Raw genomic sequence first — 12,730 nt, 5'->3', positions numbered from 1 at the left:
GGTGCAGTGCACTGTAGATAGGTGGATCCAGGCCCATACCTCCTCCTACCTCCAAAACTCACTATACCCAGAAGGGCTTTTTTGTAGTTGGGGGGGGGGGGTAGTGGGATTTGGAGGGCTCAGCAGACAAGATAAGGCGCAATGGTGAGATGTATATCTGGGACCATTTATATGAAGTCCACAACAGTGTCTCCTAGGGTGCCCCATTGCTCTCCTGGGATGTCCGAGGGATCAGCCTGCTAAAAATGCTGGCCCCTCCTATATCCCAATGGCTTGATTCTCTACATTTTCATGTGTACTTCCCCCCCCCCCCAAAATAGCCTGAAAAGATAAACACACAGCACAAAGCCTTGATACAAACGGTATTTTTGACCCCCCCCCCCTCCCATTTTGCTTTTTCAAAAATGGTCATATTTCCCAACAGCATAAACCCAAATAGTAGCAACATTCCATGCTACCAATCCCAGGGTAAGCCGTGGTTTCCCCCATGTCCATCAATAACAGACTATAGACTTTTCCTCCAAGAACTTGTCCAAACCTTTTTAAAACCCAGATAAGCTAAACGCTGTTACCACATCCTCCAGCGGCAAGTTCCAGAGTTTTAACTATTCTTTGAGTGACAAAATATTTCCTCCTGTTTGTTTTAAAAGTATTTCCATGTAATTTCAATGTGTCCCCTGGTCTTTGTGCTTTTTTTAAGTGAAAAAATCAAATTCACTTCTACCCATTCTACATCATTCAGGATTTTATAGACCTCAATCATATCCCCCCTCAGCAGTCTCTTTTCCAAACTGCAGAGCCCTAACCTCATTAGCCTTTTCTCTTATGGGTAGAGTACCATCCCCTTTAACATTTTGGTTGCTGTTCTTTGAAACTTTTCTAATTCTGCTGTATTTTTCTTGCGATGTGGCTACCAGAATTGAATGCAATACCCAAGAGGTTTCCAGACTTTAGACTGGCGTAAGTTGAAACAGCCAAGACCATTTTGCTAGTTAAGAGAAATAGCATCCACAGAACCTGACCTGGAAAATGCATAGGGCGGCTTATAGGGAGCACAGGAAAGGTCATTATTTGGCTCCTGCTCCAACAACATTTCTAGCTCCAAATTATACATACATCAAAACTACTAAAAATTAGTGCCCTTCCTGTTTCATGTAATATTGAGGAAGTTCATGTATGTGTCATGTAATTAAGTGACTACTGCTGCTTTTGAAATTAATCATGCTTTCTGGTGACAATTTGTTTATTCTGCTTCTGATGTCAGAAACCTCGCAAACACGATGAACCAGGCAGATCCCGTCTCATGCAAGGTCAGTTGTGGCACTGTTTGAAATATGTTTTTTCCCCATAGAGTTAGGGGAGATCGGCAAGGCAGCTGCTTAAAACATTTAAATACTATAGAGGGTCCTGCCTCTGGTCAGATGCAAGGCTCATGAGGACTACACTGCAATGACTATGGTAAGGCAGTTTTTTTTAGGGGGGGGGGTGGGGGGGAGAAGAATTCCCTGGGCAGTTGTAAATGAAGGTTCCCAATACCAGATCCAAGCCCTGATTCTGACTGAGCCAGAAATCCAAAGGGACAGAAAAAAACACTGAAGTTTCTCCCTGGAAAATTTAACAATGACACTGTGGAAACACATTCCTTCCATGACACATTTGTTAACCAAAATGTTTCTGCTTGTCAACCCACTAAAGAATGACTGTTCTCTGTCCTATCCAATAGATTTGGCATTCCTTTCCGGTTTCTAATTTGAATTGTAAACTGATTTGACCTGCTCCACAGCTAAGGTGCGACTGTAATCTGCTCCACAGGTTTTCAATAAACCTGAAGGTGGTATATCAGGTCCAAACATAAGTAAAACTTAATGCAGAGGAAAAGCTAAAAATTGTGCTCTGTGACAGCAGCTAGATTCTGCCTGAAGAACACAGACAGCGATTTCACAGCAGCATGAAGGAAAAAGGACAAAGATTACTGTTCAATAGCTACCATGAAGACAGCTGGTAAGTCGCATTTGATGACAAGGCAACCAACCCCCCCCCCCCCCCCCCGTTTCTAATTTTGGTTGCACTACTTTTTTTTCCTCTGTATGTCACCATTTGAGGCCAAGTCCACATCAGCAATAAATGCAAACACCATTTGAGCTTTTACTGTTTTTTTTTTATTAACTAAAGCATTTAGTCAAAGAGTCCAAATCCCATATCTTCATCGGACTCCTCTGATTCTTCCTTCTTCTCTTCCTCTTTTTTCTCAGCTGCAAGATTAATAAACACAAAAAGAAAAATCGTGATTAACCCTAATCAGATATCTGGAAGGGAAACATCACTGAAAGACAAAAAAAATCATCTTGCAGAGATTGCGTCAGACACTTGAACCACTAAGCAAACCAAATGCAGCCACATACAGATTTAATTTATTTACTTGCAAGCACTTGATATACCGCAATGGGCCAAAAAAAAAAAAAAAAGGCTTCTATGCGGTTTACAATAAAACAGATACCTCCGTCGTCTCCTCTGACAGTGACTGATCAGTGCAGGGACACTAAACACAAGAGGGCTGACTTCAGGGACTTCCAGATGAAAGCACTGGAGAATTCCAGCAGCACAACTAGCAGCAGGAATGCTACATATATTTTTGGGCCCAGCAATTTCCTCTTGCTTCTTTGCAGCAACCAAAACAGTAACTCTTCCTCAGAGCAGTCTCAAACATTTGCATCTTAAGCCAGCCATCGAGAAAGTGCAGAAAAAGGCTTACTTTAAAAAGGAGACTAACCCAAGAATCCATGTTACATTTGTGGCTGACTATCCAGACAAAGAGAGACAGAAAAGAAAGAAAAGCGATTCTGCATGTAGGATATTTTTGGTCGAAAACATGTTGTATTTCAAAAAAACATTCGAGGGTGAAGTGGGCATTGTACCCAAATTAGGCACCATGCCTCTGAAGAGAAATCAAATTGGGAATGTCTATGCCAAAAGCACGGACAGTATATTCCAAGGAATACACTGCTTTCTGTATTAAAGATACTCTGAAAAATGTGGTATTATCTTTCTTTAAATGCATGGGAGAAGAGGGTTCAGTTCTGTCTTTAAATCTTTTATTTCTTATGGCGTTCAGGCCGAGCAAATGTTTGAGATCTGGCAACAATCTTTTAGGGGTTGTACAAACGTACGTACTGTTGAATGTAATGCTGTAGGATTCTGCAAGTTCATAAATGCTCTCCTTTTTGTAATGTATTTATTTTTATTTATTGCACTTGTATCCCACATTTTCCCACCTATTTGCAGGCTCAATGTGGCTTACAAAGACCTGTTATGGCATCACCATTTCAGGGTCAAAGAAATACAATTGGTGTTACAAAGATATCAAGGCTAACAAGTCGATCTAGTCAAGCAATTATGGAAAGAAGACAGTCGGAATAAGGGAGGAGAGGTGTTTTTTGTGGTTAGTTATGGATTCTAGTTTTTAAAAAGTGCAAATCTGACCCCCATAAGACATTTGTAATTTGCTTTAAGTGCTAAACTCCTTTTTAGTAGGTCAATATTGAGCATAACTCCTGAAAACTATGTACAGAATTTTCCCAATGAAAAAAGACTCACCTATAATTTGTTTGAGTTATTTCTATGTGGACAAACAGTACTAAACATGGAAACCACACAATTTTATTAAAAAACACCACAACTAGAGATTTCAAATAATGTGATAAACAAACCTACATATTGCCTTTGCTCTAAAAATTAAAAACAAATGATCTGAACTGTGCTCATAATGGAAACTCAGGAGATGGATTTGAGGGCAGGACTGAAAGCACAATTAGGATTATGATTGCTTGGCCCCTCTCTAAACTCAATTCCTTTCCAGAGATCAGCAATAAACTGTATAATAAATAACCAGGAAAACAGGTTTTCAAAAGCTGTCATTATCATACCTGCTGGAGCAGCCCCACCAGCAGCAGGAGCAGCAGAAGGAGCTGCAGCAACAGCGCCACCTGCTGGGACTGAGGCTAACTTGGCAAGACCTGTGGATAAATAGAATTCAGGTCAATAGCAAGTCAATCCTACAACACAAAGCACCTCAATTTCATACACCTGTAGAAGGTTATCTGCCTTCATTCAATAGATTTTGTAAGGACAAATGGTTCGGTCCTGCTCACAACTAATATTTGTGTCCATGTATTTCCTTCGGCACCTTTTGGGCTTCCAGCACATTCAGAACTAGTATTTACTGGGCTATAGCACAATCAGCCTTCATTTGTAACTACCAGGGGACTTCCACCCTCCCCCCCCCCCCCCCCAAATATACTTAACCCAGTCCTAAAACCTTGCAACCATGAGCTCTAAATCTAGCCACAGGGCTGTCATCCCCATGTTACTGGCAGGGATGTGGATTTGGAGTCGGAAGCAATTTTGGGTGGAGTCAGTCAGTAAAAATGTACAGACTCCAGCTTCAAAAAGTAAGTATAAAAGGATACATTTCCCATAATTTTTAAAATCTCTATATCTTTTGTCCTGGACCTAAAGTTTTATTTACCAGTATTTTAGATCCAGAACTGAAGGTTTGGTGTACTGACTAGAGACCTGAATGGGAACAAGGTTCAGGGGAATCCCCTCCGGGGTTGCTGTGAAAATGGAAGCAGTTCCAGTAGAGTTCCCTTGGAAGCTGCATCTACGTCAGCCTCTCATCTACCAAGCACCAAGTTCTTGAGAGAAGCCTCCTCCTCCTCTTTGCTTTAACAGTGCAGAAGCTGAAAATCTTCCATTAATCCTCTCTGCTCCCGAGCTGATGCGCATGCCTTAACTCTGAAACAGGCACGAGCATCAGAGGTCGTCTGGCCTACTGGCTCGTGCATGTGGCGATCTCTCAGCACACAGTGCCAGCAAATCAGAGACAAGTCTTATATGTGCGCACCAGAGTGTTCCAACTCTCACTCCTTCCTTGCCTGCAGTGCTGCGGCTTGAACCCAGAGAAAGATAGCCGACTGAAATTTTTTTTTTAGGTACCATTTCTGTGCAAACCTCTAGCACCGAATCCACAGCCCTGGTGGCTGAATTGTCTCCACAATATCCCCAGCTGTAAGTGCCCTGGAATGAGAGAGGCCTGACCTGGAAACCAAACCTCAGTTCTTACCAATGAGCCACTACTTGATTTTTACTTAATGTTTTTCTCATGCATTACTACATCTACCTACAACACTGCACCTTCTTAAAATTTCATTCTAGCATGCAATGTTCTCATTGGAAACCATCCATTAATTCAGTGCACCTCAAACTTTTCAGAGGCCACCCAGTCTTTAAAGCAGACCTTTCCACATTACTGATGCGGTGAAATCATTCCAGTATCAGCCATGACCCTTATTTCCAATGCACTAATACTGCTTTATAAGCCAAGAACTGTTAACAATGAATTAGCACTTTCTGATTTTAAGGCACAGGAGAATTTTGGATATCACCTGGGTTCCTGAATCAGATGCTGTCATTACAACCAGACATGACCTTACCTGCATTGACAACATCATCAACGTCTTTTCCTTGAAGTTCACTGATAACCTTTTGCATGGGAGGAAAAAAAGGGAGAGAGTTACAAGTCTTTTCAAAAAATCTGAGGAATTTGCTACTGTTAATCTGAAAAAAAAAGAAATGATTGCCAGTGGACGCTGATATGTATTATTTAGAATGCCAGCAAACAAGAAAATACAGAGCGTATTATACAATTGTGGTTGTCTCTGGTTAGAGAGAACGAGTTCACTGTATTATTATTTGTTGTATTTGTATCCCACATTTTCCCACCTATTTGCAGCCTCAATGTGGCTTACAATATGCCGTCATGGCATTCGCCATTCCGGAGTAGACAAACAATTGGTGTTACATGGATGACAATATAGATTTAGCTTATAAATTTCCGTTATGGCATTCTCCATTCTGGAGTAAGTGATACATTAGAGTTGCATGGAGTACTTGGAAAACAGCATAGAATTAGGCATAGGGTATAGCGAGAGAGTTTTAGGAGTGTAACTGAAGTGGTATTATGTTGTCATTAAGTTATTACTCTTTGTGGTATGCCTTGTTGAATAGATAGGTATAGCATTTTAGATAGATAACAAGGCTTCTATTGGTTTCTGCTAATTACAACAAAAACTTTATCTTGTCTTTTTCCTTTAACTCTTAGCAGGGAGATAAGACAGACATTCTATTACATATGTCATGTCACTCCTCTCTACACATATTCTAAGGTCACTTTTGCCAATACACAGAAAATCCATTTCTCGATTCTTTTATATTTAACCTTCAAATCAACTATGAGCTCTTAAACTATTTATTGCAATTTAATATATTGTCTTTCATGTGGAGCAGAGCAAAGGACCACCATGATGTTGAGAGAAAGGGCAAGTAGGCGAAGACTGATCACTGCAAATCTGTGCCAAGAAAGTCTGGGCAAAGAGGGGAGATTTCAGCACTGATGAGATGGTTGTAATTGAAGAGGCAGTGGGAGGCATTCCACAGCGTTGGAGCTAGAAAAAAAAAAAAGAAATTTTACCGTGTCTTATGGAACCTAGCCTGGACAAGGCAGGCGATGGAATGGACAGCCTGAAACCCAATGCAGAGTGGAGGAAGTGCAAGGGAACATAAGGAATGGTCAGGGATGAGAGATATTGGGGTTGACCCGTATAGACTGCTTTGTGGGCGAGAATTAGGCGTTTAAATTTCACTCTGAACTTACAGGTCCTTCTACTAAAACTTAGCGTGCACTAAAGCTCTAAGCTTTAGAAAACGGTACTGAACGAGTGGCGTAATCTGGTCACACTTTCTAGCAGAGCAGAGAGTAAGGATAGCAGTTTTTTGAATTGATTGAAGGCATTTGAGCTAAGTATTAATAGAACCATCATGTACTGGATTGCTGTAAATTGAGATGTGATGCAATATCATGCTAAAAGGAGCAAGATAGGTTGGCCTGTCAGTGAATGAACAAATGGATTGGAATTGTCAAAAAGTCCAAAAATAACACTGTATGACATGTAATATTTGTGATTTGAATGACAAGAGACTGATCAGTGCAGACAAGATATTTAAACGATTAAGTGAGTAACTGGCTGGCCCCCTAGGGTAGGAACCAGGCCTGGACATGACTGCCTGAAAGTAATCCAGCACACAATGGTCTTAGATACGTTTAGGATGAGATGGTGATCTTGGAGCCATTTAAAGGGAGTTTCAAGACAGGATTGTAAATGGGTAAGACTAGGATAACATAGGTTGAACCGAGAAAGAAGTAGAACCTCATCTGCTTAATAGTAAAATACCATGGTCTCGGGTTAAAGTAGCAAGGGGAATGAGAAAGATGCTGATGAGTAGTAGAGCAAGCACTGAGCCCTGCACAACACCACATGATCGAGGACAAGTGGATGAGCTGGAAAGTGAAAGATGGGAGAATGGAAAAAGAACCATCAGTAAGGAACAGAATGAACCATTTGACAACCTAACCAGAAATGCCAATTTCTGCAAGACAGTTGAGTAACAGATCTGCAAAAAAAGCAGAAAAGAGGTCAAGCATACTATGTAATTCACAAACCAGATCTGTTAAAATGGTCTCCGTGCTGTGACCAGCATGAAAGACAAGACTGTTGTGGGTGTAAAACATTAGAAGAGTCAATATGCTGAGGAAGCTGAGAAAGGACAACCTTTTTGGCAAGCTTGGACACACAGGGGTAAATGGAGGCTGGCCTGTAACTAGATGGAAGGGAAGGATCTAGGGAATTCTGTTCTTTTTTTTAGAAGGCTGCAGACAAGAGCTTGTTTCCAAACTGCTGGGACCTCCCTAACAGAGACGCCAAGATTAATTATAGAAGGGAGAAAAGTCCAAGAGATGAGAGTACATAACCATAGAAATGGATCAAATGGGCAAGTGGTTGCTTTAGATGTGGAAAGCAGTTTCGTAAGATACCCACTTTTGGGATACAAGAAGTAGTACTAGGAACAGATGACACAGGAGAAGGATGACTAAAGATGATCTTAAGTTGCTGATTCTGGGGTAAAATAATCTGCAAAAGAGTTGGAAATAAGAAAGATAGGGATGGAAGCTTTGGACTTCCTGAAATGTCGGCCTTCCGTCCACAGCTCTTATTTCAGTATCTCTTCATGAGCTGTAGAAGGTTCAGAAGTGATTAACACATTGACAATGCTTCAACTTAACTTTTAAAAAATTGAAAAATATACAGCACTGTTTTGGGAGCAGAGAAGCTCTCAATAATGCATCTCATCATATTTTAAGTCTCTCTTAGCTTTCTTAGTCCCGAATATTTGAACAAGTACAGTGAATGCAGAAGGGACTGAATAAGATGCAGGAGACATCATGTTTGCAGCTTGGTTTGCTGAAACAGACTACAGTTATGTGAATAACAAAATAATGCATATTCAACTAACCCAAAAGAACTACACAAATTACAAGTCTGCAGATGTATCAGATAAGAACTGGCTTTAAAATCCACAATATGGAAAGATACCGGGTAACTAGATCACTACAAATAAACAAACCTTATTCAGGCGTTCATTGTCAGCCTCGATGCCAACACTGTCTAGAATCTTCTTTATGTCCTTGGCTGAAGGGCTGTTGTTGCCACCAAGAACGGCAAGCAGGTAAGCGGCCACGTAACGCATTCTAAAATTAAAACACGGCAAAAGAAGTTAGTTTGCTGGACAACTGCTTACATGTTAAGTGTTCACAGTAAAGTTTGGGAACTGACCACATAAATGTCATCAATTTGCAGGTGATACCCCTTTACTGGGCCATTTGTGACTAGTATTCAGTGTCGCCTTCGGCACCTAATCACTACACCTCTTCTCAGGAAAACTTATCTACCCCAACTTGACATTTCGTCCTTTAGATTGTAAGCTCTTCCGAGCAGGGACCGTCCTTAATTGTTAATTTGTACAGCGCTGCGTAACCCTAGTAGCGCTCTAGAAATGTTAAGTAGTAGTAGTAAGTGTTCACAGTAAAGTTTGGGAACTGACCACATAAATGTCATCAATTTGCAGGTGATACCCCTTTACTGGGCCATTTGTGACTAGTTTTCAGGTCAATACAGAATGAGTGATAGACAATAGTGCCTGAATATAAATTGCACGGTGCATTTCAATGGTGATGATATTCTGTTCCCTAGCTATGGTGGATAGGTAGCCATGTGCCTCAGGGTGGTAGCCATGTGCCTCAGATCCTGGAAGTTAATCAGGCTCAAGCCTGGATAATACTTGGATTCAAATAAAACCACAAGGGAAGAGGAGGCACCATGGGCCATATAATACATTACCGCACTGTTCCCCACATGGGTAATGAGGGCTACCAGACATAACCAAGTGGGCCTTGGATAAAAAAAAGTCACCACTGCTGGAAACTCAGGTCTGGACTGCACTGGGTTCTGTTCAGTATCTCACAGCGAGAGACCATTGGTGGCTCTTAAACATATAGGACCTCTTGTCTAAGCACATACTATACTTATTGATTTTTATGACTTGGCAAATCATATGGTTCAGGGTGGGATACAATGAACACACAAGCATATGCATACTTATTCTCAAAACATTCACATGTGGGAATTAACATGCATAGCACTTCTTCATTTCCCTTGAGTCCTTTCAGACTCTGGCGGTGGTTTCGGTGCTTCCCTAGCTTTTCTTTTGACCTCTTCCATGCTTACATTGCCCGTTAACAAAGGCTGGTGTGCCACACAACTTTAAGCTTGAAAAGTTCAAGAAACACTTGTATTAATCATTACTAACATTGTATTAATCATTGTCTATTAGATTGTAAGCTCTTTGAGCAGGGACTGTCTTTCTTCTATGTTTGTGCAGCACTGCGTACGCCTTGTAGCGCTATAGAAATGCTAAATAGTAGTAGTAGTAGTACTAGACCACAGAAACATCAAAAATTACAGCAGATATAACAACTACTAACCTTTATTATCCCTTCCCCCCCCCCCCCCCCCTTAAAAATCCTCTGTGCCTGTCCCATGGTTTCTGGAATTCAGATACAGCTCTCGATCTCCACCACCTTCACTGGGAGGTCATTCCTCTCATCCACCATTATTTCCTTAAAAATATATTTTCTTAAGATTACTTCTGAATCTATTCCCTAGGGTCTACCCTAGGAGTCAGCACCCAACAAAAAGATCTAGGTGTCACTGTAGACAATACGCTGAAATCTTCTGCCCAGTGTGCGGCAGCAACCAAAAAAGCAAACAGGATGCTAGAAATTATTAGGAAAGGGATAGTAAATAAGACCAAGAATAATATAATGCCTATCGCTCCATGGTGCAACCTCACCTTGACTACTGCATTCAATTCTAGTCGCCATATCTCAAAAAAGATATAGCAGAATTAGAAAAGGTCCAAAGAAGAGCGACCAAAATGATAAAGGGGATGGAACTCCTCTCACATGAGGAAAGGTTAAGAGAGGTTAGGGCTCTTCAGCTCGGAAAGGAGACGGCTGAGAAGGTATATGATTGAGGTCTACAAAACCCTAAATGGTGTACAACGGGTAAAAGTGTATCGATTTTTCACTCTTTCAAAATGTATAAAGACCAGGGGACACTCAATGAATGCATGGAAATACTTTTAAAACAAATAGGAGGAAACATTTTTTTTTCATTCAAAGAATAGTTACGCTCTGGAACTTGTTGCTGGAGAATATGGTAACAGCAGATAGTGTATCTGGGTTTAAAAAAGGTTTGGACAAGTTCCTGGAGGAAAAGTCCAAAGTCTGCTATTGAGATAGACATGGGGGAAGCCACTGCTTGCCCTGGGATTGGTAGCATGGAATGTTGTTACTATTTGGGTTTCTACCAGGTACATGTGACCTAGATTGGCCACTGTTGGATGCAGGATAACTGGGGGGGGGGGGGGGGGGGGTCCATTCTGACCCAATATAGCTATTCTTATGTTATTTCATTTAGCATTCATGTTCTATATATATTATCAATTGTATATGTATTCTGAAATGACATAAATCATGACAGAAAAATTGTAAGCCACATTGAGCCTGCAAAGAGGTGGGAAAATGTGGGATACAAATGCAATAAATAAATAAAATAAAGAGGGCCCAATGCATAAAATAAGACCTTCGGTAGACAGTAGCACCAGTGATATGGCAACACCTTTCAGTAAACCTAGTCCTCTGGGGCCAAAACTCGCATTGATTTGAGGTAACACTACACAAAGGTTTCACTCTCAATTAAAAAAAAGGGGGGGGGGGCTAACACGTGCAGAACCATTGAGAGTTCGCGTCCTCTTCCTCCTACGTCACTGTACAAACGTCACGGAACGCGCCTGCGCAGCCTTAGTATAAGAGGGGGGTGGGGAAAGAAAGAATAAGGCAGCACGAAGGAACATTACATTCGTTTTTCAGCGCTTCACAATCTAAATACGAAAAGGGACGTTAACGCAGACTGTACTGAAAGCCAACCTTAAAACGACAGAGCCCACAATACTCACTTTAAGTCTATAACAGACGCGAAACGATGTGCACGCTCCGGACTCCTCTACCGTCACAGAGAGAGAAAGAAGCACGCACACGGGGCTGCCCAGGGGCTCGAGGGAGGGTTGGGGGCAAAGGTCACACCTGGAATAGGACGGCAGGGAGAAATATCTATATATCCATACTAAAATCAGAACTTACACCTTAAAAGTGTTCTTTTGGTTGAGTGGAAATTTATTTATAGAGGTTAAAAAAAAATAACAGCGGAAGAGTTGGGTGGGCGTTCTAGCCCACAGAACTCGATGGTTTCGAAGTCGAATGTATTGTGCGCAGGCGCTGGAGGACTCAGCGTACTACTGTGTAACACTGTCTGAGCGCGAGGGAGGAGGGCGGAGTTTCGTTCTTTAGTTATTACTTTTTTTCCTATAATAAGATTATTGGGCGTAGTAGCGCTGAATACATCAGGGCCACTGCAAGCATATTTGGCGCCCTAGTCACATCACATATTCAACCTTGAACCCTCCCCCCACCTAGGGTTACCATTTGGCTCCAGAAAAAGGAGGACACATTAATCCAGTCTGGGTTTTGCTTCCATTGAAAGCAATGGAAGTAAAACCCAGACTGGTTCAATCTGTCCTCCTTTGTCTGGAGCCATATGGTAACCCTACCCCCACCCCCAGAGATATTCTTAATTCAACGACCATAATTATCCAAACACCTCCCTTTCGGAACGATCCTTTAAAAACTCTACCTTAGGGTAACGTGCTGCAGCCATTTTCTGCATGGAGGGGGAGGGAGTGTTTCAATGTAGGAGGACGGGCAGGCATAGAAAGATGCCAAGCTTCACAGTGTGTCACACCCATTTGAAAGCTCATTCACGCTCACAAACATTCTTTGTGCCCTATTTGTCAGTCATCAGAGCTTCACTACCACCAATGCACCTTCATCACTGTTTTCATAAGTGGGCCCCGGCCAACCAGTAGGAAGAAATCCTTCCTGCCTACTGCTTCCCCTTGCCCTGTCCCTTTACTGAAAGTGCATGTGCTCTGAAACCGATATACATGCTTTTAACTACTGGGTGGAAGACAAGTTTAAGCTAAAAAAAAAACCAAAATGCTCCCCACCAGGGTTGCCAGGTGGAAAATTTTTTTCCAGCCCGATGGAGCCCAAAAAACAGCCCAAAACCCGCCCAAACACAAACCCCGCCCCTGACACCCCCACCCCCGCGTCATCAACCCCGCCTCCGCTGTCATCAACCCCGCCCCCGCCGTCACC

At 41.9% G+C, this 12,730-nt stretch overlaps 1 protein-coding gene across 1 annotated transcript; it reads right to left on the bottom strand.

Annotated features, from left to right (window-relative positions):
- Positions 1–2,121: 2,121 nt before the first annotated feature.
- On the bottom strand, positions 2,122–11,584 carry LOC115481974 (60S acidic ribosomal protein P2-like). Its single transcript, XM_030221483.1, has 5 exons — positions 11,473–11,584; positions 8,521–8,644; positions 5,493–5,541; positions 3,924–4,013; positions 2,122–2,252 (listed from the first exon to the last, which is right to left on the bottom strand). Exons 2-5 carry the CDS (start codon positions 8,641–8,643, stop codon positions 2,176–2,178), a joined length of 339 nt encoding a protein of 112 aa, XP_030077343.1. The 5' UTR covers position 8,644; positions 11,473–11,584; the 3' UTR covers positions 2,122–2,175.
- Positions 11,585–12,730: the final 1,146 nt, after the last annotated feature.

The sequence above is a fragment of the Microcaecilia unicolor genome, chromosome 12 (genome assembly GCF_901765095.1).
Source record: "Microcaecilia unicolor chromosome 12, aMicUni1.1, whole genome shotgun sequence".
Lineage (NCBI taxonomy): Eukaryota > Metazoa > Chordata > Amphibia > Gymnophiona > Siphonopidae > Microcaecilia > Microcaecilia unicolor.
This window is presented reverse-complemented; position numbering and strand designations above follow the sequence as displayed.